Source organism: Canis lupus, chromosome 4 (assembly GCF_011100685.1).
Source record: "Canis lupus familiaris isolate Mischka breed German Shepherd chromosome 4, alternate assembly UU_Cfam_GSD_1.0, whole genome shotgun sequence".
Classification (NCBI taxonomy): Eukaryota; Metazoa; Chordata; class Mammalia; order Carnivora; family Canidae; genus Canis; species Canis lupus.
This window is the reverse complement of record NC_049225.1, coordinates 4802444-4829532: the sequence shown is the minus strand read 5'-3', so window position 1 is coordinate 4829532 and position 27089 is coordinate 4802444. Positions and strand designations below refer to the sequence as shown.

The 27089-nt window shown below is 40.6% G+C and overlaps 1 protein-coding gene across 2 annotated transcripts in view; it reads right to left on the bottom strand.

Moving 5' to 3' along the window:
* B3GALNT2 (beta-1,3-N-acetylgalactosaminyltransferase 2) overlaps positions 1-22158 on the bottom strand; it is a 56878-nt gene extending 34720 nt beyond the window's left edge. For both annotated transcript variants that reach the window (XM_038533858.1, XM_038533859.1), the window contains exons 1-4: positions 22000-22158; positions 12058-12205; positions 4164-4264; positions 564-757 (exon numbers count right to left, since the gene is read on the bottom strand). In XM_038533858.1, coding sequence (XP_038389786.1) covers positions 564-757; positions 4164-4264; positions 12058-12205; positions 22000-22111 — 555 coding nt within the window. In that variant the 5' untranslated portion in view covers positions 22112-22158. The remainder of the gene's footprint in view (positions 1-563; positions 758-4163; positions 4265-12057; positions 12206-21999) is intronic.
* Positions 22159-27089: the final 4931 nt, after the last annotated feature.

The window sequence follows — 27089 nt, the reverse complement described above, 5'->3', positions numbered from 1 at the left end:
TCTACAAAAAGGATTTGAAAGGATCTTTTCAAATACAATTCCTTCCTAATACACTTCTTCAGATGTATCCTGTGAAGAAATCAGATTTCTGTACATACCAGGAACAGAGTAACCCCAGTTGTTTTGAATGTTCATTCCCTCTACATCCTTATTAGAAAAGAGATTTGAAGCAGCTGTTAGCCTTATATTATAGTGATAGACTTTCAGGGTTGGAACAAAGAGACAATAAAACTCACTTACACCTTAGAGTCCCAAAGCTCTTAAATTCATTATCAACTTTTGTAATTCCTTAGGCTTTAGGGGATGTTAGGTTGGAAATTTCTAATCTGGTCCAATTTCTTCTTTTCTAGATATAACACGTTTACCATTCATTGGTATTCTCTTCCCAGACCAGCATATTAATATATTATGTTATAGTGTATCCAATCAGTAAGGGAAGAAAAAGGGAATTCTTCCAACTAGATATAATTATATAGACTTCCAACCTACTATATGCCATGAGGACAAAGCTAGTATTTTTTAAGAAGAAAAATGGGGAAAACCTTATACAAAACAGCGCATACCTCCTGTTCTGCCTGATAAAGTTTGACTGTGATGTTTCTCTGGAAACCCACATCGTTGGCATCATAAAACACCCCAAGACTGGTGATGACAATTGGGTAGAGAACTCGGAAGCTCACGCTGACAACTTGGTCCTCAGAAATCCCTGATGAAGTGTCTTCAGAAAGACTGAATGCCTCAATCTCCTGGTTCAAAACTAAGGAAATAATGAGAAAAGGAGTTTTACATAACAAATATAATCTTCTAATTATTTCACAAATGGCAGGAATTAAAAACAATTCAGGAATGTGGCTGCTTCTAGGAAAAAAATTATTTTGAAATTTAAGAATGAAGTTTTTAGCCACATATAGGTAAAATATTTAATTATCAGAACTACTTTATAAGTTTTTGTATATATACATGTGTGGATATACATATCTAAATGCCATAGAGGAATATTACCAAAGGCATCTATTAGGAAAGGTTCAATTAACAGGGATATTAAAAAGTAACTAATAAATAAAATCATTTAAAAAAAAAAAGCAAACAGTACCTAATGCAGTCAAAAATAATGAGAAAATTTAGTCTTGGCTCTGCAAATTCCAAAATTCTACTTCTTGTTGGGCAATCTAAAATACTTGTGATGAAAAATAAATAAATAAAAAATAAAAATAAAAAAATAAAATAAATAAAATACTTGTGATGTCACATCACAAAAGTCCTTGAAATCACTTCCAATAACACTGAAAAACTATATAATACTGATAAAAGAAGCACATCAAACACAGTAGCATTTCTGACCACATACTGTGTGCCATGCCCCATCACATTTACATCTTCACAACTACACTGTGTGGTCGTGGCATTATCTGGCATTATGGATTATGATACTGAGGCCTGGAGATGTTAAGTAACTCGCCCAAGGTCATAGAAAGTGGCAGAGCCAGGAATCAACCCCAGGTTTATGCACTTCAAACTGCATGCTTTTTCCCCTTCCCCTCAGCTGTTTAAATCAAACCCAAAAATAGTCTTTTGCAAATAATGTTTTCAATTACCAGAAACGAATCAGGACTGATTACATGAAGCAGTGCACATGGCTGAGAGTATCAGAGCCACTTTATGAAATAATATAAAAACCTATTCTAAAAGATTTTAATGTTCTTTATATCTTTTCAAGCTGTGGTTTTCTAATTTTGCTGCTCACACAACCCCATCAAGCACATTTCTACACACTCTAGTATAGAGTATTTACAAAATATACACATGCATTATTGTTACCAAGATATTCAGTCTTTATAAAGATAACATTGTTTTATTTTCAGATAAACAGAAATTCTGTTTTCTTCCCTCACCCACTGGATCCTTTGGATCCCTACCTGAAAATTCCTAAAGTGCTATTTTACATTCAGTAGATAGATGCTCAATAAAATGTGCCTAACTGGAACTGATGAGCCTACCCAGTTACCTACATTAGCAGGAGTGGAAAGGAGAATGATAAACATTTTGTGATGGGCTGGGCAAGCACTGCTAGACTCCAAATAAACTGGGTGACATCAAAAGATTTTTTTAATATACTCAGTAAATGTAAAATATTCAAGGTATATACATGGGTTAAAGGCTAACAGGTTAAGCACACTATAGCCTAACTACGTATCTGTTTAAAACAAATGTACCTTGAACATCAATAGGTTCAAAATAAATTTAGTTACACCTATTTTAAAAATGTTATAACCTAGGTGTTACATATATGAAAATTTTCTATTAATTAACAACTCCACTCCTTTAGTATTAATGAACAGTAATGCTTAAAATAATAAAAGTCTGGTTAATTTAAGGTGAGGTTTTTAAAAATTTGATCTGGGTTTCAAATGTAATTTTGTTTTTTGTTTTTTTTTAAAGATTTATTTATTTATGATAGACAGAGAGAGAGAGAGAGAGAGAGAGGCAGAGACACAGGAGGAGGGAGAAGCAGGCTCCATGCTGGGAGCCCGACGTGGGACTCGATCCCGGGACTCCAGGATCACACCCTGGGCCAAAGGCAGGCGCCAAACCACTGAGCCACCCAGGGATCCCTTCAAATGTAATTTGTTCAAGCTTATTATTCTTATATCATCAGTAATACAACATTTTATTAGGTTCATGGTCCCTCTGGGACTCCAGTGCAAGCTAACGGACGTTCTCCTCAGAGAAACAGTAACACATGAAATTTTACTTATAATGTTAGAAGATCATAAGAAACCTCTGCTTTACACAATACAGACCTGAAAATATTGTGCAATTTATTTAAAAAGCTGATTGAATAGGGATCCCTGCGTGGCTCAGCGGTTTGGCACCTGTCTTCGGACTGGAGTGTGATCCTGGGGTCCAGGGATTGGGTCCCATATTGGGCTCCCCGTGTGGAGCCTGCTTCTCCCTCTGCCTGTGTCTCTGACTCTCTCTCTCTCATGAATAAATAAATAAGATATTTTTAAAAAATAAAAATTTTTTTAAAAAGCTGATTGAAACTGCACTTTATAAGAGGCGGATTCTTTAAAATAACATTAAGTACCTACACCATGTCCCAGGAACTATTCTAAGTTGTTTACATGTATCAACTTTTTTTCATCCTGTCAACCCCTATGGGGTACTTTTTATCCTCAGTTTATAGATGATGAAACAGAAGCATAAAGGAGGTAAATAACCGATCAAAGTTCACACAGCTGGGAAAGTCAGAGCCTAGATTTAAAGCCATGGAAGCCTGACTCCAAGGCCCACACTCTCAATGACAACACTAATGCTGCCTGTAAGAGTGAGGTGTATACAATTAAAAGGGTCTGACAAATCTTAACATACCAGAAGTCATAATCAGCACATTTACGACTTTGAAAAGTTTAGTCTTCCTTAGAACCATAGCCGGAGGGTGGGGGATGGGGGTGAATGGGTGACGGGCACTGAGGGGGGGCACTTGATGGGATGAGCACTGGGTGTTATTCTGTATGTTGGCAAATTGAACACCAATAAAAAATAAATTTATTGAAAAAAAAAAAAAAGAACCATAGCTGAACACAAAAGGAAATGCTGGTAAAGGAAGATATTTGCTTATACAGTCAGCAATGTCCTAAAACTGGTTCCCAGGTAACAGAGGGAACTTGATTAGGACCATCTTTCTTTATCATCAGAACTCCCACAAATCTTTAAGGAATACAAAATATTACCCATATTTAAAATCTTTTACTATTTGTTTCTTTCGCAGAAGCTTACAGGCAATAATTCTAAGAGAAAGATGCCTCACAGTATTCATACCAGGTTTACAATAAATTGACAAGATGGTGAAATCAGTAGTTATCTCAAAGTTCAAAACTCAGTTATTTAGGATTTATCTATATGTAAGGAATCTCCAGATGAATCTGAATCATACTGAAAAGGCAAACTCTCCTAGATCCTGAAATTATATCTATCTATTAAAGACTCCTCACAGATAGCTAGTGATCACTCGATCTGTCAAAAAGGATGAAAGATACATTTTGATAAAAGCTCAATCTGAGTCCGCTAAAAACAGATCACCAGACTAGTCAGTTTAGCAACTTCTCCTCAACATCAAATTTGTATGTAGAGTCACAGGGCTGGTGAAAGAGACGACTCACCTGGATTTGTGATGTTGAGCAATCTGCAGGAATAAGGATCTTCCCTGTCTTCCACAGGCACTTCACAGCCATGAGCACCTATTATGAACTTCACAAGCACACTGAGAGATGTGTTGGCATTAACATCAGATACTGATTTTCACTTTGCACATGAATGCTTCCTCATGCCCATTTCAAAGCTTTGGAGACTCGAGTGTTCATGAGGATTAATTCTAACTTTATTTTTCTAGTCTGGCAAAAGAGGAACAAGCGAACCAAAAGTTGCCAATCACCAAGTGACTTATGTGTAAGCCCTCTACCGTATATACGTTAAAGTGAGTATGGGGGCACCTGGGTGGCTCAGTGGTCAAGCATCCTGCCTTTGGCTCAGGGTGTGATCCCACAGTCCTGGGACTGAGTCCTGCATCAGACTCCCCATGAGGAGCCTGCTTCTTCCTGGGCCTATGTCTCTGCCTCTCTCCCTCTCTCTGTTATGAATAAATAAATAAAATCTTTTTTTTTTTAAATAAAATCTTGAAAAAAAATAAAGTGAGTATGAATATGTTTGGCCTGGCTACCAGCAAATGCTTTTTGTTAAAAGCAAATTACAGTAAAGTCAGTTTCTCATGCCCTGACCTAAAAACATATCTGTATCTGCAATCTTCTTTATTTGCTTTCTTCTATTTCATTTTTTTAAAGATTTTATTTATTTATTCATAGACACAGAGAGAGAGAGGCAGAGACACAGGCAGAGGGAGAAGCAGGCTCCACACAGGGAGCCCAATGTGGGACTCAATCCCGGGTCTCCAGGATCACACCCCACGCTGCAGGGGGTTCCAAACCACTGCACCACCGAGGCTGCCCTGCTTTCTTCTATTTTAGAAGGTATTCCTTTTACTCCAGATTAGTCTTCCCAAGCAAGAGGAGATGGTCTCCTCTCCTATATCTTACCTGCAACCTGTGGCTCCTTTCCTACCCTTTATAAATACGATGAGTCCTGATCCTAATTTTTTTCTTTTTAAAGATTTTATTTATTTATTCATGAGAAACACAGAAAAGAGACAGAGACACACACAGGGAGAAGGAGAAGCAGGCTCCATGCAGGGAGCCCGATGTGGGACTTGATCCCGGGTCTCTAGTATCACAGCCTGGGCTGAAGGCAGCGCTAAACTGCTGAGCCACCCGGGCTACCCCCTGATCCTAATTTCTATTTACCTACCATCCTTTCCTTTACAGTGAAGTCCTACAAAGGAATTAACTAAAATTGCAGGCTGTAGATTCTCATCTCCCACTCATTTTATAAAACAGAGACTTCAGCTTAATACCCACCACTTATACTGAAATGTTTACCACCAATGTAGCTACTGATTTGCTGCTAAATCAACGGACAACTTTTCAAGCCTTCAATCTGTGGTTCGATAGTAGTCTCTTTATGGTGTTCTTTTCCCTCCATTATGTGGGCTGCTCAGTCACCTACCAAGTCTGTCCATTAGGATAGATTTTAAAGCAGGGCTTTGCCCTTGGGCCTCTTCTCACTCTTTTTGCCTGCTCTCCCTGGACAATATTTATTCTCAAGGCTTCACCTAGCTTGGGAAGGATTCCTGAATTAGCATCTCTAGTTTGGACCCATCTTCTAAGTACAAGATCCATATATTCATTGAACATCTTTTCCTAGACAGCCCACAGATGACAGTCATGTGCTGGACCCGGCTCCTACTGGCCTGTGAGAGCCAACTGCTAAATTTTCAAGAATTCTGGAGGCTGGTTATTAAGAATAGCCTTTATTAAATTACATAAACATTAAAAACAAAGAAAATATTCAAATTAATCATTTCTCATTTCTCTATTATCTATGCTCTTGAGGTTATGTTTACCTATTACATCTGTGTGGTGGAAATAAAATGGTGTGCTACTGCATATTTTTCCTGAGTCTGTATTCAGAGATGTGGTATTCATTGGTTGAAGTTGGTCATGGAGGGAATACTTCCACCATGGAAACTGGCAAACAATAAAAATAAGGGTTTTATTTATTGTTTTGTTAACCTTAAGTGATGGAGGGAAAAAAAGCAAATGTTGGAGGAAAACTTAATGCAAATTAAACTTAAAAATGTGATGTGTATGCATAAATCAATGGAACAGAATAGAGAGCCCAGAGATAAACCCACAATTATATAGTCAATTAATCTATGACAATGGAGGCAAGGATATCCAATGGGAAAAAGACAGTCTCTTCAACAAGGAATGTTGGGAAACTGGACAGCTACCTGCAAAACAATGAAATGGGACCATGCTCTTACACCATACACAAAAATAAACTCAAAATAGACTAAAGACCTAAATGTGAGACCTAAATCCATAAAATTCCTAGAAGAGAACATAAGCAATAATTTCTCTGACATCAGCTATAGAAACATTTTTCTAGATATGTCTCCTCAGGCAAGGGAAACAAAAGCAAAGTTAAACTACTGGGACTACATCAAAATAAAGACCTTCCACACAGCAAAAGAAACTATCAATAAAACTAAAAAGCAACCTACAGAATGGGAGAAGATATTTCCAAAGACATCTGATAAGGATATAATACCCAAAATATATAAAGAACTCAACACCAAAAAAATCAAATAATCCAACTAAAAAAATGGGCAGAATACATGAATAGACATTTTTCCAAAGAAGACATCCAGATGGCTGACAGACGAAATAGTGTTCAACATCACTCACCATCAGGAAAAAACAATCAAAACCATAATGAGATAATATCTGTTAGAATGGCTAATATCAAAAAGACAAGAAATAACAAGCCTTGGTAAGTATGTGTAGAAAAGGGTACTCTTGTCCACTGTTGGTGGGAATCAAACTGTTGTAACCACTGTGGAAAACAGTATGAAGGGTCCTCAAAAAATTAAAAATAGAATTAGCATATGATCCAGTAATTCCACTATTGGGTATTTAGCCCCCAAAAATGAAAACACTAATTTAGATATATAAGATAGATAAATACCTATCTATCTATCTATCTATCTATCTATCTATCACAGCATTGTTTATAGTAGCATTCCATACAGTAGATATGGAAGCAACCCAAGTGTCCATCAATAGATGAATGAAGATGTAGTATGTGTATACAATGGAATTTTTTTTAAATTTTTATTTATTTATGATAGTCACACAGAGAGAGAGAGAGAGGCAGAGACACAGGCAGAGGGAGAAGCAGGCTCCATGCACCGGGAGCCCGACGTGGGATTCGATCCCGGGTCTCCAGGATCGCGCCCTGGGCCAAAGGCAGGCGCCAAACAGCTGCGCCACCCAGGGATCCCCAATGGAATATTATTCATCCATAAACAATGAACTCTTGCCATTTGCAACAACATGGATGGATCTAGAAAATATAATGCTAAGGAAAATAAGTCAGAGAAAGACAAATACCACAAGATTTCACTTATATGTGGAATTTAAGAAACAAAACAATAAACAAAGAAAAAAATGAGATAAACCAAAAAACAGACTCTTAGATGTAAAGAAACGGTGGTTGCCAGAGGTGAGGTTGCGGGGGGGGGGGGGGGGGGGGGGGGGTGCAAGTGAAACAGGTGAAGGGGATTAAGAATACACTTATCTTGATGAGCACTGAGTAATATATACAATTGTTGGATCACTATATTGTACACCTGAAACTAACATAACACTGAATGCTAATTATACTTGAATTAAAAATGAATAAATAAAAATTAAAAGAAAAAAGTGATGCGTCTATAGCCATTCCATTGTGAATAGTAGAAAACCTATTACCTAATTCAACAAAGAAGTCACTGACTTTATTGACTAAGAGTAAAGTTCTGGCACATATCTCAGTAGTCACTTTATTTTTTGAAAGGTTTTATTTATTTGACAGAGAGAAAGAGAGAGAGAGAGAGAGAACACTGGGGAGTGGCAGGCAGAGGAAGAGGGAGAGCAGGCTCCCTCCTGAGCAGGGAGCCCAATGGGGACTCAATCCCAGGACCCTGGGATCATGATCTGAGCTTGAAGGCAGCCACTCAACCGGCTGAGCCACCCAGGCACCAGGCATCCTCCAGGCATCCTCACCCAGGCATCCACTTTAGTTTTACTCTTTAACTTAAAGGAAACATTTATGTCCCAACTGTAATCTTTTGTCAATTGTATCTATCTATTTAATAGATACTTGTGAAATTGATATCTCATTTCTTTTACTACAAAGGCTTTTAATTAAAAATGGTCCTAGAAATATATATGGATACAATGGAATATAAGATTTGAAAGTAAATCACAGCCACAGAAATGCAAACACTTTACTAATGGCCAATTAAGGCAGAATACCATTCATAAGCAACTAGCATTTAGAATAAAAGTATAAACAGAAATGAATAAGTCTGCTAATTAAATTATTGCAGATATTTACCAAATTAGTTTTTTTTTAATTCTTCTTAAATACTCTTACTAGATCCATAAAATTACTCTGACCCAGGAAGAAGTTTTTGAGTAATATCTATTGCTATACAAATACACCATCATTTTTACAAAATAAATCACCAAGCTCACTAAATTTAAAGCAGGAATACTATGATGGCAAATAAATTACTAGTGACTATCTGAATGTTAATTTTCCTCATTACATTTAGTTCTGAGTCATTCCCTCAATAGTCACTGAGTGCCTTACCCTGGGTGGCTCAGTCATTTAAGCATCCAACTCTTGATTTTGGTTCAGGTCATGATCTCAGGGTCATGGGATCAAGCCTGGTGTTGGGCTCCACACTGGGCTTGGAGCCTGCTTAAGATTCTCTTTTCCTCAGCCCCTCTCCCCAGCTCATGCACGCTCTCTCAAAATAAAATCTTTAAAAAAAGTTAAAGTCCCTATGCTCATGAAATTATACTCTAGTGGGAAAAGAAAACAACTTATAAATATGAAGCCAAATATAAAAAACATGCTAATTGGTGGTAAGTAGTATAAAGAAAAATAAAGTCAAACAGGGAAGATAGAGAGGGAAAAGGGGTTATGTGCTATTTGATATGGGGCTGCCTCCTGCTAAGGTGACATCTAAACAGAGACCGGAAAAATGTGAGACTGTGAACCATGAGGATATCCAGTGGAAGAGTGATAAAGACAGGGGAGACAGTAAGTGCAAAGGCCCTGAGGCAGAAGCGCATTTAGTGTAGCACAGTGATGGTTGCCCATGAAGGGGAAACAGACGTAGCTAAGGTCTAAGACCATAGTAAAGACTTGGTATTTCACTCTGAGCAAAAGAGAGGTCAATGGAGAGGTATGAGCAGAAAATTGACAAAATTTGAGTAATTTTATTTTCAAAAAATTATTTATTTATTTATTCACGAGAGACACACAGAGAGAGGCAGAGACATAGGCAGAGGGAGAAGCAGGCTTCCCGCAGGGAGCCCGATGTGGGACTTGATCCCGGAACTCCGGGATCACACTCTGAGCTAAAGGCAGACATTCAACCACTGAGCCACCCAGGCGCCCCAAATTAGAGTGATTTTTAAAAGAAGCACTCTGGCTGCTGTATGGAAAATAGAATACAGAGAAACAAAGGTAGAAGCAGGAAATCCAGAGAGAGGCTTCTGCAAGAATCAAGGTGAGAGGTAATGTGGCCTAGAGGGTGGTGGTTTTGATAGTAGTGGTAAAGGTGGTGAGTGGCTAGATTCTGGATATAATACAAAGGTAGCACCAAGAAAATATGCTGATTGGTTGGATGTGGCATGTGGGAGAAAGAAGAAATCAAGATAAAATGTATTATAATTCTTTAAAACTTCCTATTTTACTGATGCCTTAACATCCTCACAAACAGCCTATGAGCGTCCTCTCCAGGTGACCTGATATGCCAGTGATAAGGCTGGTCCCTGCCACAATTCCCCCTCTTGCCTTCTCCTGACTGACCTAGTGATATTCTAACACAACAATGAAATCTTCACACATCTTTTGCTTATATAGTCCACCATGACCCCCAGTAAAGGCACATGCCAATGGCGCCCCACCTGCTTGGTTGGGCCTGCTTCCTGGCCGCTCCTCCTGTCTGGCTGCTCCCTGTGTGGCATACCATTCCTCCCTTTCTAGGACTTGTGAGTATAATCAATCTAATTTCATAGGCCTCTCCCAGTGTAACTTCTGTGGCCATGCTGGAGTGACCCTTAGGGACCCAAAAGGGGGATTACTCCCTCATAACATAGCCACCAGGGTTTTCTGTTTGAGCAACTGGTAGAAAGGGGTCATTGTTATCTGAGACAGGAAAGACTACCTAGGAAGTGCAGGTTTTGGAGGAGGTTCTAATAGTAGTGATGAGTCTGAGGCCTTTCATTTGCTGGTAATAGGTACTATTATCGAGATCATGAACTAAAGAAATCTTGAAAAGGAAAGAAAGCCGCTATGAATAAGATAGGAAATCTATCACTACTGATGACAAGAAAATTCTGCAACTGTATAGCTACTCACTTCCAAATGTGCCAGTTAATGTAATCCTGAGAAGGCCTTCTAGAATTGCTCATCATCTGAGTATCTATCTTCACATAACTAAAAGTTCAACCTCCCATGCTTTTCTTCCACTAGCCCCTCACTATATAATCTTTAGAGGCTGGTCTCACTGAGAAGACTAAGGCCTTGGGCTCCTAACCAATCAACATGAGATATGCTACCAAGCTCAACCTGGAAGAGCATGGCATATTATATACACTGCAGATTGCACAATTAAAAACTACTACAGAACAGAAAAAAAGGGCAGCCCCGGTGGCACAGCGGTTTAGCGCCACCTGCAGCCTGGGGTGTGATCCTGGAGACCCAGGATAGAGTCCCACATCGGGCTCCCTGCATGGAGCCTGCTTCTCCCTCTGCCTGCGTCTCTGCCTCTCTCTCTGTGTCTCTCATGAATAAATAAATAAAATCTTTAAAAAAAAAAAAAAAGAACAGAAAAAAATAATTCAGTGTCTCTGTAAAGTCAGTGAAAAGCTTATTTTGACACAAACCTCTCTAAGCAGACAACTATTCTGGAATAGAACCTTTTAAGAATTTGTATTCTAGGGATCCCTGGGTGGCACAGCGGTTTAGCGCCTGCCTTTGGCCCAGGGCGCGATCCTGGAAACCCGGGATCGAATCTCACGTCAGGCTCCCGGTGCATGGAGCCTGCTTCTCCCTCTGCCTATGTCTCTGCCTCTCTCTCTCTCTGTGACTATCATAAATAAATAAAAATTAAAAAAAAAAAGAATTCGTATTCTAGGGGCGCCTAGGTGGCTCAGTTGGTTAAGCATCCCACTCTTGATTTTGGCTCAGGTCATGATCTCAGGGTCATAGGACTGAGCCTTGTGCCAGGCTCTGTACTAGGCGTAGAGCCTGCTTAAGATTCTCTCTCCTGGGAGGCCTGGGTGGCTTAGTGGTTGAGTGTCTGCCTTCGGCTCAGGGCATAGCCCCAGGATCGAGTCCCACATCAGGCTCCCTGCATGGAAGCCTGCTTCTCCTTCTGCCTATGTCTCTGCCTCTCTCACTCTCTCTCTCCCTCTCTCTCTATATCTCTCTCTGTGTGTCTCTCATAAATAAATAAAATTTTTAAAACCTTAAAAAAAAAATTCTCTCTCCCTCTCCCTTTGCCCCTCCCCCTGCTCATTCTTGCTCTCTATCTCAAAAAAATTACTATTCTAAATCAAAACAAAAACAAAACAAACCAGGTATCTATAAATACTAATATATTAACCAATGAATATATTCACCTCTAACTATCTTTTGGCTAAGAACCTTGGTTAAATTTACTTTTGTGACTCAACTACATGGAAGGGAAGAAAAATGAGATAGCCATTTCTCCCAGTAAGAAAGGCCACTTACCTAAATTAACATCTCTGTCCCCAAAAAGGTTTTTCAGAACTCTTATTCAATAAATCAGGCAAGGTGCCAACTAAGAAAACCTACCGTTGACTTAATGATGGATGTTGTATTAAATGCTTCAGCCAGGTGCTTCTTATCACATTTCGAAGTTCATGGTTATTGCGAGCTGACAACACACCAACTACCACATCATAGTGACTAGATTTCCAATGAGGAAATAAGGCCAATTGATCTAGAAATAAGCAACAACAAATTAGAAATGTCATGTCTCAATTACTGTTCTATATGTAACATAAAAATGTTTATTAGTAAATAATACATGTTCATGTGTGTAGAAAATACAAAGAAATACAAAGGAAAAAATATTTAAAAAATCACCCATAGACGTACCACCTAGATACCTACTACCAACATTTTTGACATAAAGTCTTTTTGTCTTCCCCACATGTGTATATATTTCTGCTCTACATAAGTACGTGAATTCTTCAAAACTAACAAGATGTTTATGAAGCAAATCAGTTTGAAAAGGCAGTGTGGCATAAATCATGCAATAGTAGGCAGTATAAGTCCATTAGGCCATGAGCAGAATCCTGTTTCTTTTTAAGATAAAAGTTATTTAACTTCTTTTTTTTTATTAAAGATTTTTTTTTTTAATTTAAGTACTCTCTACCCCCAACATGGGGCTTGAACTCACCACACTGAGATCAAGAATCTCAAGCTCAGGGGCCTGGGTGGCTCAGCTGGTTGGGCATCTGACTTTGGCTCAGGTCCTGATTCTGGGGTTCTGGGATTGAGCTCTGCATCAGGCTCCCTGCTCAGCGGGGAGTCTGTTTTTCCCTCTAATCCCTGTTTGAGCATGCTCTATCAAATAAATAAATGAAATCTTAAAAAAAAAAAGTCTCATGGTTCTACTGACTGAGCCAGTCAGCCACTCTGAAAAGTTAGGTAACTTCTTGAGCCTCAGTTTCCTTAACTACAAATGGGTATAGTAACACTTCTCATACAGTTGTTGTAAAAACTAAAAGAGATAATGTTTATAAAGGTCCTGGTTTGGTAACCAAAATAACAGGCACTCACTGGCAACCAAGAGCAACTATAACAACCACAACGAACATGTGCTTTCAAAGGTGAAGGCCTAAGTTAACGATAGTTAGGGGGCACCTGGGTGGCTCAGTGGGTTGAGCATCTGACTCTTGATTTTGACTCAGGTCATGAGATCAAGCCCCATATCGGGCTCTGTGCTAGGCATGGAGCCTGCTTGGGATTCTCTTCCTCCCTCTCCTTCTGCCCTGCCTCACTGTGGCTCTTGCTCTCTCAAAAAAAAAAAAAAAAAAAAAAAAAAAAAATTAGTAAGTTTGGGAAATAAAGCTGAAAGACTACTATGCTGGAATCTACCAGAACCCTCATTAACACCAATAAATTCTACAGCCAGCAAACCCTGTGTCATTTACTAAATATTCTAAAGAATGAAAGAGGGAGACAACATTTCCAGGGAGGCCAAACAAAAACAAAACAAAAACAAAAACCCACCAAAAATCAAGTGACAAATCACGTGAATGGCTCATTTTTTACTGCCATAAGGGCTAATGGGCAGGACTACATTTAAATAAAAATTGTCCTTAGAAGACAGAAGGGAAAGATACTTTGTTTTTTACCACCAGTTTCAAAGCTGGAGAGCTACAAGCTTATATATAGTTCTGAAGAGGGGCCCATTTCACCTTTCTCCAATGATGGGAATGGATCCAAAATGTTTCCAAAAATAACTTAAGGTCAGAGATCTTTACTACATTAAGTGCAATGTTTTTTATATGCCATAGGATCCACATATTCAGCCAAAAGACAACAAAAACATGTTGACATTTTTTCAAAGGGCCAATTAAAATAATAAAATCTGGGAGACAGATTCTTCTAATAGGATACCTGAAGAATATTACACTGTAACAATTCTAGGACTATAGAAATTTTTGTATAGATACCTTATTTTCCAAAACAGACACATTTCTTAAAAAAAATATATAAACAAGGTAGAGATACTTGTTATTTTAGCCTACCATGAATCCTGTACTAAAATGGATTCTTCTTTAAAGGTAGGAATTTATCTTTTATCTTTCTTTTTTTTTTTTAAGATTTATTTTAAAGAGAGAGTGAGCACAAGTAAGATGGGTAGGGAGAGGGAGAGAGAAGGGCAAGCAGACTCTCCACTGAGCACAGGCTTGATCCCAGAACCAAGAGATCATGACCTGAGCCAAAACCAAGAGGCGACTGCACCACACAGGGGCCCTAGGCAGGAATTTATCTTTAATGTAAACCCAAAATTTCCTTGACTAAGCTTGCTTGTAATAGACCATTTATTGCACACCTGTAAAGTACTAAATACTATATACAGAGTATCATTTTAAGGTTTTGCATGTAGAGTATCATTTAATGCTCACAACCCTGAAATGTAGGTGGTGTCAGGCTCCTTGTTAAACAAATAAGGAAAGAGGCACAGAGAATTCAGTAATTTCTGAATTTCTGCCTTTTCCTAAGGCAAACAGCTAGTAAATGGTGCAGCTAAAATTTAATCCTGGGCGATTTAACTCCATTCTTCATCACTGTTCTATTAGGGGCACAGTTTGATATAGCTCATCTGAGACTAAATTCTCTAAATCTTTTATTCGTAACACCAGATCAGGTGGTGAATTAGTGATAAGTAGATCACTAGAAATGCTGGTTAGCATGTTATTTTTTTTTTATAAATTCATGGCGCAGGAACATTTTTTCTCAGATACACAGAACTGTACAATGAAAGTTGTAGCTACTGATGGAACTAACTCTAAATGAGCCTGAATCTGGAGAATAATTTAAATGCTTATGTAAAATTGGCAATGATATATCCCATTTCACCCTCTACTTTTTCACAGAGAAATATTAAGTACTTTTAGCAACAAGAATGAGGCAAATGTAGTAACCAGATATATCTGACATTGATTCCATAGCCAAAGTGCTGCATGATACCAGTAATAAGCTATTTAAATCTCTGTACCTCAGTTTCCTAATGGAAAAAAAAGTGATACCAAAAAGTCTTCAGATGGTCTATTTCATTCATTTCAAAATGTCTTCTGGAATGATTAAAAGCCAGAGAAGGGCAAAATCACATTTAACCTTAATTAATTCCTCATTTACCTGACATCATCAGGAAACAAAGTTGATGCACAAAAGTAAAATCATAAAATAACTAAAATAATCTGTTAAATGCCAAATATCACTGCCTCATTTTTGGTAGATAATCAAAATGAACCTTTGAGAAATGGATTACATGAAATAATTTAACTTGTTCTTGATGACAAAGTCTTCATGAAAAATTTCTCAAATCCCTTTCTCATGATTAATTCTACCCGTTGCTTCAATTTGGACGCTTATCTCTCCCTGGACCATGACAAAGGCATCCTAATGATGAGCACTGAGTAATACATGGAAGTGCTGAATCATTGTATTGTGCACCTGAAACTAATACAACAGTGTATGTTAACTACACTGGAATAAAAAAAAAAAAAAAAAAGAGAGAGAGAGACAATTGGGAAATTTTGAACTAAGTATTGCAAAGAATCATTAATTTTTCTAATCATGATGATGGTTTTTGTGGTTATGGTTTTTTAAAGTCTATCTTTAGAGGTAATGTACTAAGATATTTATGGAAATAATAACTTATCTGTGATTTGCTTCCAAATAATCCAGTGGGAAGAAGTGGGTTGGTGTGTTTGTGAAAAATATGAGCTGAAGGTGTATGATGAATACATAATATTTGTTATAATCTTCTGCTTTTGGGTATGTTTAAAAATTTTCATAATAAAAACTTAAAATACGAAAAAAAAAAAAAACCCACCCAAGGCTATCCTAACAGTTTATTCCTAGTTTCTTCATATCACTGCCAAACAAGATTTTTCTAAAAATTATTAAGTATATAATAAAGATGACCATGTGGCATGTGAAAATCCCATGGCTTATGGTTGCAAACTACTTTTTGATCTCATTCCACTTCTCTCTGCCACTGCCAATCCTCTCTGCTTCTAATCCATGTCTAAGCTGCTTCTGTTGAACTGCTTTAGTTTACATGCATTTCTACTTTTCTTGCAGAGGAGAAGTGCATGGCAGATTCTGGCCTTTAAAAAACTTCTCCCTCCAGATATACTGAAAAACAGGTTTCTAAAGACTCAACCAAAAAACTATTAGAAATAATAAATTCAGTAAAGTTGGGGGGAAAATCAGCGGCACTTCAATACACTAAGAATGAACTATCAAAAAAAAAAAAAGAAGAAAAAAGAAATTCAGTAATCAATCCTATTTACAATTGAATCAAAATGATTAAGACATCTAGAAATAAATTTAACCAAGGAGGCAAAAGATCTGTACACTGGAAGCTGTAAGACATTGAAGAGAGAAACTGAAGAAGACAAAAATAAATGGAATGATATATTCTGTGCTTGTGGGCTGGAAGAATATTTTTTTAAATGTCCATAGTACCCAAAGCAATCTATAGATTCAATGCAATGCCTATCAAAATTCTAGTGGCATCTTTCACAGAAATACAGCAAACAACCCTAACATTTGTATGAAACTACAGAAGACCTTAAATAGGCACAGCAATCTCGGGAAAGAACAAAAGAGGAGGGCACCACGCAGCATAAGCTCTTCTATCATCATCGAAGAGGGGATGATTACAGCAATACAGGCCTACCTCAAGAAACAAGAAAAATCTCAAATAATCTAACCTTATACCTAAAGAAGCTAGAGGAAGAACAAAACCCAAAGCCACCAAAAGAAAATGATAAATATGAAAGCAGAAATAAATGATAACAATAAATGAAAGACTATGATAACAATAGAATGGATCAATGAAACCAAGAGCTAGTTCTCTCAAAACATCAACAAAATTGATAAATCTTAGCCAGACTCATCAAAAAAATCATTATTCACCATGATCAAGTAAGATTTACTCCAGGGTTGCAAGAGTGGTTCAGTATTTGCAAATCAACATGACTGAAAAGACACATGCATCCCTATGTTTGTTGCAGTTATTATTTACAGTAGCCAAGATATGGAAGTAGCCCATGTGTCCATCAACAGATAAATGGATAAACATGTGATATATACACAATGGAATATCACAACCATAAAAAAGAATGAGATCTTATCATCTGCAACAGCATAGAGGGACCAAGAGAGTATGATGCCAAGTGAAATAAGTCAGTCAGAGAAAGACAAATACAGTATGATCTTACTTTTACATAGAATCTAAACCAAACAGAACACCGAACTCAAAGAACAGACAGGTGGTTTGCAAAGATGAGGGGTGGCATGTGAAGGGAGTCAAACGATTCTATGTAAAAGTAAGATCATACTGTATTTGTCTTTCAAGGAAATGTGGAGAATTATTTCAAGGAAATGGCTCCTCTCCTCCATTACTGCTGGAGTGGAATTTGGTAGTCTTCTGTGGGACAATTTGCCAATATACATGAAATACCTCAAACTGTGTAACTTCTTTTTTTAAAGTAGGTGCCATGCCCAGCACGGAGCCCAACATGGGGCTTGAACTCATGACCCAGAGATCAAGACCTGAACGGAGATCAAGGGTTGGCTGCTTAACCGACTAAGCCACCGAGACGCACCAGAACTGCAGAACCTTTATCTAGCAATTCCACGTCTAAGAACTTATTCTAGAGAAATAAATAGTGATGTACTAAAACATCTCTATTCATCACAGTGTCACTTATTAATAGTGGAAAACTGCAAAATCTATAAATGCAGAAATAAGGAATTAAATTATGGTTTATCTATATGCTAGAATATTAAGCAGCCATTAAAATGATGTTGTAGAATTACATTATATTGTAATTCACCATATTAAGACCAGCAGACTATAAGAACTATGTACATACTGCGTGGCTCCATTTATATAAAGTACAAACAGGCAAATCTCTACCATTTAAGATCAGGATAGTGGTTACCACTCCTGGCAGTGACAGAAGAGAATATGAAGGAGCTTCTGGGGTGCTGGATTAGTTGAGTGTATTCAGTTTGTGAAAATGTACCAAGCTACACATTTACATGCCCTTTTCTGAATATATATTATACATCAACACAGTTTTTTTAAAACATTTATTTATTCATGAGAGACAGAGAGGCAGAGACATAGGCAAAGGGAGAAACAGATTCCTCACAGGGAGCCCGATGGGGGATTTGATCCCGGAGCCCTGGGATCACACCCTGAGCCAAAGACAGATGCTCAACTGCTGAGCCACCCAGGCGTCCCCATCAATACAGTTTTTAAAAAATACTAAGTAATTTCCCTCAAATAGGCACTTTATGTGCATTCAAAAACCATAATATAGATTTTTCCTGTTTTTAAAAATAATTTCACATTTTTCTACAAAGACTTTATTAGATAAAAATTTAAATTATAAGGTCATCACAGAATGTGAATAGATGATCTGTAGGTGACAAATTCATACTTAGCTTTATTCTTTTGGTTCATTTTTTCAAATTATTAAGCACCTCCTATGTTCACTGTTCTAGATGGTAGATATACAGTAATAAACAAAAAACAAATCTTCATGTCAGGAATAATTAAAACCCCACACAAGCTCCCTGAGAACAATGGCATTCTCTTCTCAAATACGTATTATATCCTGAGGGTCTGGCAACTTGCTAAGCTCTATACTTAGAGTGGACATCCAAAATTTTTTCAAGACCCAGGGAAGCTGACTTCAAAACTGTTCAAAATAGACCCAAGGATTCTTAAAAATCAGGCCAAAAATTCCATGTTCTCACATGCATACTCTCTAATGACATCAATCACAGATAAGAAGAAATCTTGGAAATGAGGGAAATATACAAATTCATCACAGATCTACTGATAAGGACAATCATCACATGTACTACTAGCATGCTCTCACCAATCTCAAAAACCTTCCCAAACACCTCACTAGCCTATGCACCAGCCACCACTATCCTACTCCTCCTCTCGAAAATTCATGGAGTGTTTACTATGAATCAGGCACTTTTCTAGGTGTTGAATTAATTGAATCTTCACAACAACCCTAAGAGAACATCATTTTATAAATAAGGAAACTGAAGCATAGAGACAAGATTAACATATAGGGATAATTTTGCATGAATGGCCCTAGGCAAAATTGCAAAGGAAGCTCCATTTGTCTTTGGCCTTCTCCTTGCTCCATGTTTGTTTCAATTTGACAAGTTTTAAGGACCTCAGAGCAAGGATTCTGCATCTAGTTGGATACCTAGGACTCTAAGCATTTATTGAATATCGGATATGTTTCATCCCTTTCTCTTTGGTTTCTTTTTCTCCAAATATCCTAGAATGACAGGACTTCTTTGGTCTCATCATTTTGCTAAATTTACTGTTACATAATTCCAAAGGCATTACCCAAAATGAGTATAATATACTAACTATATCCTCTATCTATATTCTCCAGTTCAATGTCCGTCTCCACTCTCCTCATCCACCCCTAGGTGTGCTGGATTTCACAAGAGATCTGCTTCCCCTTCACCAGTTGCTCTCCTGGACCATATTTGGCTGTTTCAAGTGAGCCACTAATTAGAGAAGTATCAGGTGCTGATAGGACTCCCACGCGTCATTCAGGTCCCTGCTCATCAGCACTTCTTTAGAGGGGCCTCCTCTGAACCTCTCTATTTAGAACAGCAGCACACCATTTTCAATCCTCTTACACTACTTTTTGTCATCCCACCTATCACTGTCCCCTTTGATATTTAATAATTATTTTTTCTCTTGACTTCCTTTCTAAATTGTAAACTGCAGGTGCTTGGGTGGCTCAGTTGAGTAAGCATCTGCCTTTGGCTCAGGTCATGATTCCAGGGTCCTGGGATTGAGTCCTGCGTCCAGCTTCTTGCTCAGAAGGGAGCCTGCTTCTCCCTCTGTCCCTCCCCCTGCTCTCTCTCTCTCTCTTAAATGAATAAATAAAATCTTTAAAACAATAAACTGCAAACCGCATGACAGCAGGGACTTGATCTGGATTACTGCTGTAATTCCATACCTATAGCAGAAGTGGGCAGAGTAGACTCTCAAAGATTTGCTGAATTCATTACAAGTCAGAGGGTCATTCTTAATATTAAGGAAGGTAAATTTCCCTTAAAAAAAAAAAAAATACTGCTACCACTTAATGAGCCTGAAGACAAAGAAACAGAGAAGAGAACAAACACAAATCTTAAAACATTAATTCAAGAGAAGAATATTCAACCAAATCTTTGGTTTTCTCTCTCACCTTAGGCTGAAGGTATAAGGGTAGAAATGTAAAAGCGCCCAAATGTTTTAGTTTGGACATTGTGGTGACACAATGGGAAAAGGAGCTGCAGGAAATTTTAGCGATCAATATGCTTCTGCTGTTTTTAGTTTTGAAAAGTGAAAGGAGTCTGTTAGGTTTCATTTAGATTAAAATACCTCATTTATCATCCAACCAGATGCACGATATCCATCTGAAGTCAATTTAAGTAACAGAGTACTGATTTCTCCACCCATAGCTGGATCCTCTCCGTGGCCTACTTCCCAGTCCCCTTAATCTAGCTCAGGCCAACCTGAGGGCAGATACGGGCATTGTCTAAACACTACGAGGACAGGAAAAACTTCACTGAAACTAAGAAATTGCCTATTCAGTTTTAAGCTTCAAGGCAAAGAGGTGTTGCTTGTTTATGGAACCCTAAAAGACTATTAAGGTCATAAATATCCTAAGAATGCTCTGCAAGTAAATTCTAGCAGCACTCTCTCACACAAAAGGCAAGAAAGCTGTAAAACACAAACCTAACAGATGTTACAAAGCATTTTATATCTATGGCACTATTTCCTCGGCTCGGTTTACAAAAACCAAAAAAAAAAAAAAGCCTCAAATCCTAACCTGTTAACAGGTTAAATGCTCTATAACCACTGTTTTGTTTTTTTTTTTCCATTAAGTAATTTAAACTTTAAATTCTATTCAGGTAACACAAATAGCCTTTTCAAAGAGCTTGTGGTTTGTCTAATAGGGAAAGATTCTAAGACATTGTTACCAGTATAAAGGATCCCATTGCAACAATGAGATTGCTTTGAGAACTGCCCAATTAGTGTCTATGCTTCCTACTTAAAAAGTAAGGCACAGACTCATCTCAGAATCACAAATATTGCAGTCTAATTTTTAAAACTTTTGGTTAAGAAAACAGCTGTTCTGGGGAGTAGTAGTTGGGAAAAAACTCCCTGAGTAGTTGGAACACAAAATAACTATTACCTCATTTTAAAAATGTCCTAGGGCAACCATTAAAAAAGAAGACAAGAAAAAAGGGGGAACTCCATTAACAAAAACAAACAAACAAACAAACAAACAAAAATGCACCGGGTACCTACTACGGACAAAGCCTTCTATCCATCAGGCCGGGAAAGGAACGAGAAAGAACAAAGGTCTCTTTCCCACGAGAGGGTAAGTTTTCGAACAAGTGGACATGACCGTTCGGAGAATTTCGTGTTTTCACGTCGACTTCACTAACAGGCTTCGCAAGCCAACTCCCAGGAACAGGTCCGCCCGAGGCCAGGCCCTACCTAGTTCGTGTCCCGATTTGTTTGACCGACTGACATCACAGTTTTCAAAGAAAACAAAGTGCAGTAAATTCTCACGGCAAAGTGATCCTCAAAAGCAAAACCCAGCCTTGGCAAGCACGCTCGGGCATGGCCCACGGCGCTAAGGCCCCCGAGTCCGGGCGCCTGGAGCGAGGACGGCCGACCGCCTGGGGAGCGGCCCGGGGACAGACGACTCGCGGGGCGGGCGGGGCTCGCGTGGCCGCGCAGGAAAGCGGGAGGTGAGCAGCGGCGCCCACGCGAAGCCAGAAGAGCGCCCCGAGGCTGCCCGGTTACCGCCCCGAGGATGAAAAGGGCCGTTTGTCTCGCCTGCGGCGGGTCGCACTCGGCCCGCTGCCCCCTCCGGGGCTCGGCGGCGGCCTCCCTCCCCTCACGGCCTCCTGGCCCGCGCGGCCCCAGGACCTCACCTGCGGGGCCGGCCCCGGAGGCGCGGGCGGGCGGCGGGGAGCGCAGCCGCAGCCAGAGGTGCAGCGCGGCCCCGAGCACACACGGGCACAGCAGCACCAGCCAGTTTCGCATTGGCCGCCCCCGCCGGCTCCACCTCGCGCCCCCGCCACGCGCTGGGCTCTCCCGCGTCCCGGCGGAGAGGGAGGGGACCCGCGAAGAGCGAGGCCGAGGGGCGGCGGCCGACGCACGCGCGACCCCTCTGGGCACGCCTGCCCTCGCTCCCGCCGCCGGCCAGACTCCTCGCGGTTGCCGGCCCCGCGCCTCGGGCTCCTCCAACCGCGGGCGGCGGCGCCTCAGCCGGCCAGGCCCCGCCCCCTCCGCTTGGCCTTCCCCCGGCCCCACCCACCTCCCCCGCCCCGCCCCGCCCCGCCCCCTCCTCTCGCGGCCCCTCCCGCGCCCGCGGGCCAGCCGGGAGCTGAAGTCCTGCTCTGGGCCTACGCAGGGAGCGCACCCCGGTGGTCCCGAGGCGCGAAAACCACATTTCCCATAATCGCATGCACTTGCTTTGCGTCCCTCGGCGGTCGCGGAGGGGAAGCGCGAAGCGCCACTTGGAGCATGCGCGTCCCCTCCTGACGCCTACATCCTCCCGAGAGCCGAGGGGGGCGGTGCGCGGCGCCAAGTTGTCGGTGGCCGGCGCTACTGCGGGGGGGAACCGCGGAGGCGAAGGTTGCCCGGGGCCTCGGATTTAAAGGAGACCTCAGTGACGCCCGTTTTAAGTCACGCAGAGCTCGGTTGTGCGAACGCCCGCCTTCTCTGGGAGGCGGGACCCTGCTGAGGTCTCCTTGGCCCGAAGAGCGGGCCGAGGCCGTGGGAGGCGTGTGTCTCCGGCGGTGAATCGCCCCGCGAGCCTTAGTGCGGGTGCGCTGCGTGCGCGGCTCCAGCCCGGGGCCCGGCGCCGGCCCCTGGGAGCTCAGGACACGGTCTCACCAGGGGTCTCACCAGAGGTCCAGCTGGGCGGTACGAGCCATGGTCCAGGCGAGGGTAAAATTGCACCTGCCCCGGATCCAGACTGGGGAGAGCAAGACGACACCTCCTCTAGGACGGAGCCGTGACAGCCCAGGACGCGGGCTGCGAGCGGCCCGTGGGAAGGATCTGAGCACCCCAGCTCGGAGACCAGGCCCTGCCTGGTGCAGCCGGGCCCCAGGACCAGAGCCGGGTCGAGGCCGAGGTCAAGGGTGCCCCCGCTAAGGAGGAGGAGGGAGGGATGAAAACAAACGCCTGGCGGATGATGGTTTTGCGTTTTACTTTTTTCTTTTCTTTTCTTTTCTTTTTTTTTTTTTAATTTGCACAAGTTGTGGCAACAGAAAGTAACTATATTGTTGAGTAAAGTCTTGATTGAAGGACACAGAAAATCCATTTAAAAGAAACTTAAGGGAAAAAATTGAATTTATTCAAGTAACTGAACGATGCAGGAGGAGATGTCTCAGGCACTGTCAGTACCATAGTCTCACTGAGTGACAATTTAATCTCACCAAAACAACTATTAAAGTTACTTTTTTTTTTTTTTTTTTTAATAAACTCCATGCCCAACTTGGGGCTTGAACTCATGTCGTGGAGACTGAGTTGCATACTCTACCAACTGAGCCAGCGCATCCCTGAAGTTCCTTCTTATTTGAATATTTTATAATGCTGCCGGTACTCTAACTTTATTTTTTTTTTAAGATTTTATTTATTTATTCATGAGAGACAGAGAGAGGCAGACATAGGCAGAGGGTGAAGCAGGCTCCATGCAGGGAACCTGATGTGGGACTCGATCCCAGGACTCCAGGATCACGCCCTGGGCCAAAGGCAGGTGCTCAACCGCTGAGCCACCCAGGCGCCCCTCTATTTAACTTTAAAATCTGTTTACTAGTTGTAAAAAAGCTGTAAGCCTAAGATGTTCATACTATACATTTGTACTTAAAATAATAAAAACAATTTAATTACCAAGTAGGGTCAGAAATGATTTTTTTTCCCTTTAAAGGGATTTGTAGTTACTTATTGCTACTTAACAAGTTATTCCAAAACTTTTAAAAAATATTTTTTTATTCATGAGGAACAGAGACAGAGAGGCAGAGGGAGAGAAGCAGGCTCCCTGCATGGAACCAGATGTGGGATTTGATCCCAGGACTCTGGGATCACGACCTGAGCTGAAGGCAGATGTTCAACCACTGAGCCACCCAGGCGTCCCCAAAACATTTTTTTAAGATTGTACTTATTTTTTTGCAAGAGAGAGAGAGTGAGAGCACACAAGTGGGAGGGGAGGGGAACAGAGGGAGAGGGAGAAGCAGAGTCCCTGCTGAGCAAGTAGCCCAAAGTAGAGCTAGATCCCAGAAGATCATGATCTGAGCCAAAGGCAGATGCTCAACTGACTGAGCCACCCAGGTGCCCCTTACTCTAAAACTTTTAAAACAACAATATTTATTATCTTTCACAATTTCTGTGGGTCAGGAATTTGGGAGGTAAGTTCTGGTTCAGGGTCTCCCATAAAGTTGCAGGCAGATGTCAGCTGGGGCTGTGCTCATCTGAAGGCTTGACTGGTGCTGGGGAATCAGCTTCCTAGTGGCTCACTCCTGTGGCTGGCAAGTTGGTTCTGCCTTTTGGCCTAAATTCCTCTTTAAATGGTTTTCTCTCGCAAGATGCTTTGATGTCCCAATACCATAGTGGCTTCCTTCCCCAAGAGCTGTAGATCCAAGAAACCAGTGCAGATGGCTGTGATGCCTTTTATGATGAAGCCTTGCATGACACACATTGTTCCTTCCAATCACCACCACTTCATTCTACCAAAAGAAGTCGGTAAAGAAGTCGACCGCCGAGTGACGCATTACACAGAATGAATAGAACGCTGGCCCCAATTCACTGTAGGAGGGAGGGATCACACAAAGGTGTGAGTACCAGGAACTGAGGATCATTGTGGGTCATGATATAGGCTGGCTACCACAATATGTTTCTAAACAGTTTGGGGAGTCTAGGGTCCCCTACATATTTGCTATGGCCCCTGAATACCCCCAAGACAAGAATGAACAATATTTTCTTGTGGGAAACAGAATTAGTGGGCTGTGATCATTATGATTCTTGGCCAAATGTCACCAAGATCTGTGTGTTCCCTTTCCAGAATGTCATTTAGATATAGCAAAAAGGAAGGAGGCTGTGCAATGTGTACAAATTTCTTGTTTGAAATTCTTTGTTTAGGAACTATGCCAATCTTCTCTCTACATTTTAATGAAGGAAATTGTGAAAGTAATAATTGGTTATTACTAAAGGTATCATATTTTTCATCTTTAAGAAGGATAGTAAAAGGGGCACACTTATTCACATAAGATGTACTGCTGGTGGTAATCCCCAACTTCTGGGATGGTAAGTGCCCAGGCCAGGTGTGGAGCACGTGGGTGAGGCCACTCCAGTGCTGGGCATAGCCCCGTGGATTGCCTTCTTGTGCCTGACCGGCAGATGCTCTGCCTCTGGGCACCCATGGGTGGGCTGCACAGGGCCCCTGGGCAGCAAATTTACAAAAAGAAAGGTAGAAAAAGGCCTCTGTTGATGTCCTAAAACATTCATTTTGTGGTTTACAAATTATACTGAGTTAACTCAAAAAGAGAAATAATTTCTATTTTAGGCAGATCTATTTATTCAACAAATCCTTAATTGAGCATCTATTATATGCCAGGCACTTTGGTCATAGGTACTTGGGATAAATTGATGAACAGAACAGAGATCCCTGTCCTGGAGTGGTGGGGGTGGGGCAGACTGTAGACTATAGCAAGTAGACAAATTCATTTTAAAAGCATGTAGATGATGGTAAATGTGACAGAAAATACTAAAAGCAGAGCAGGATGGGGGACTTGGGAATACAGGAGTGAAATGGGGCTACTGCAGTATTAAATAGTATTTATATAACTGTTCAAAGTTATAATGAGCACTGAAAGGGGAATAAACAAAACCATCCTAATGTTTGACATTAGCTAATTAAGATGTCGTTCCTTCCAATCACCAAAATGCTTTAACCTACAGGGGGATCTTCAGTGGTGTTCTGACAAGCCTATAACAGACAGAGCTTTGAATAACTTTATAGTTCTGCAGATCTCACCACAGTGGGAGCTGCTGTCACTTGTTGATAGGAGCAGTGACCTTCCATTTACTTGTCATCTATTACCCTCTAATAAACTCAAGACTAAGAGGGGTAAAGATTGTAAGAGAGACAATGTGTGTAATGGAAAGAATAAAATTACAAAAAAAAAAAAAAAAAAACAGAGATGATGTGAACAGCCTGTGTAGTCAAAAGGTACTCATAGTTTAAGATGTGAACAAGTTAACAGAGAATTAGGATGAGGAATAAGCAAACCAGGATGGTTGATCACCATGGTTGCAATTCAGTGTAATATGAAAAAGGAATCACATGTTGTGGCCACATAGAGCAGGAGGTACCTGACCAACCCCAGAAGAGGTTCTCCCTTGAAAACACAGGGCTGGGGCTTAAAATCAAAGAGGCCACTTAAGAAGACCAGAGGGTAATAGAGGCATTTAAGAGCACCTTAGGTGGGTCACCTGGCTGGCTCAGTCAGTGGTGCATGTGACTCTTGATCTTGGGATTGTGAGTTTGAGCCCCACACTGCTGCTGGATGTAGAGCCTACTTTAAAAAAAAAAAAAAAAAAAAAAAGGCACCTTAGACAAAAATAAATAAATAATAATAATAATAATAAAAGGACAACTAACTAACCAGGGTCACCTAGGGGGAGCTGTTGGTTGAGAGATTGACTCTTAGTCTTGGCTTAGGTCATGATCTCAGGGTTGTGGGATCAAGCCCTGATTTGGGCTCCACACTCATTGGGGAGTCTGTTTGGGACTGTCTCTCCCTCTCTCTCTGCCCCATCCCCCTCTCAAATAAATAAATAAATCTTTAAAAGACAAACAAACAAACAAAAACCCAAATAACCCCTAGATAGTGATGACATTGCAATTAGGGAAATGCAAACAATTTGGCATGACCGTAAAGTTAGGACTGGAGAATGGTGAGCAGTGGCCAGAAAACAGAGGCCAGGTCATCCTCACATGCTATGCTAAGGAATTTGA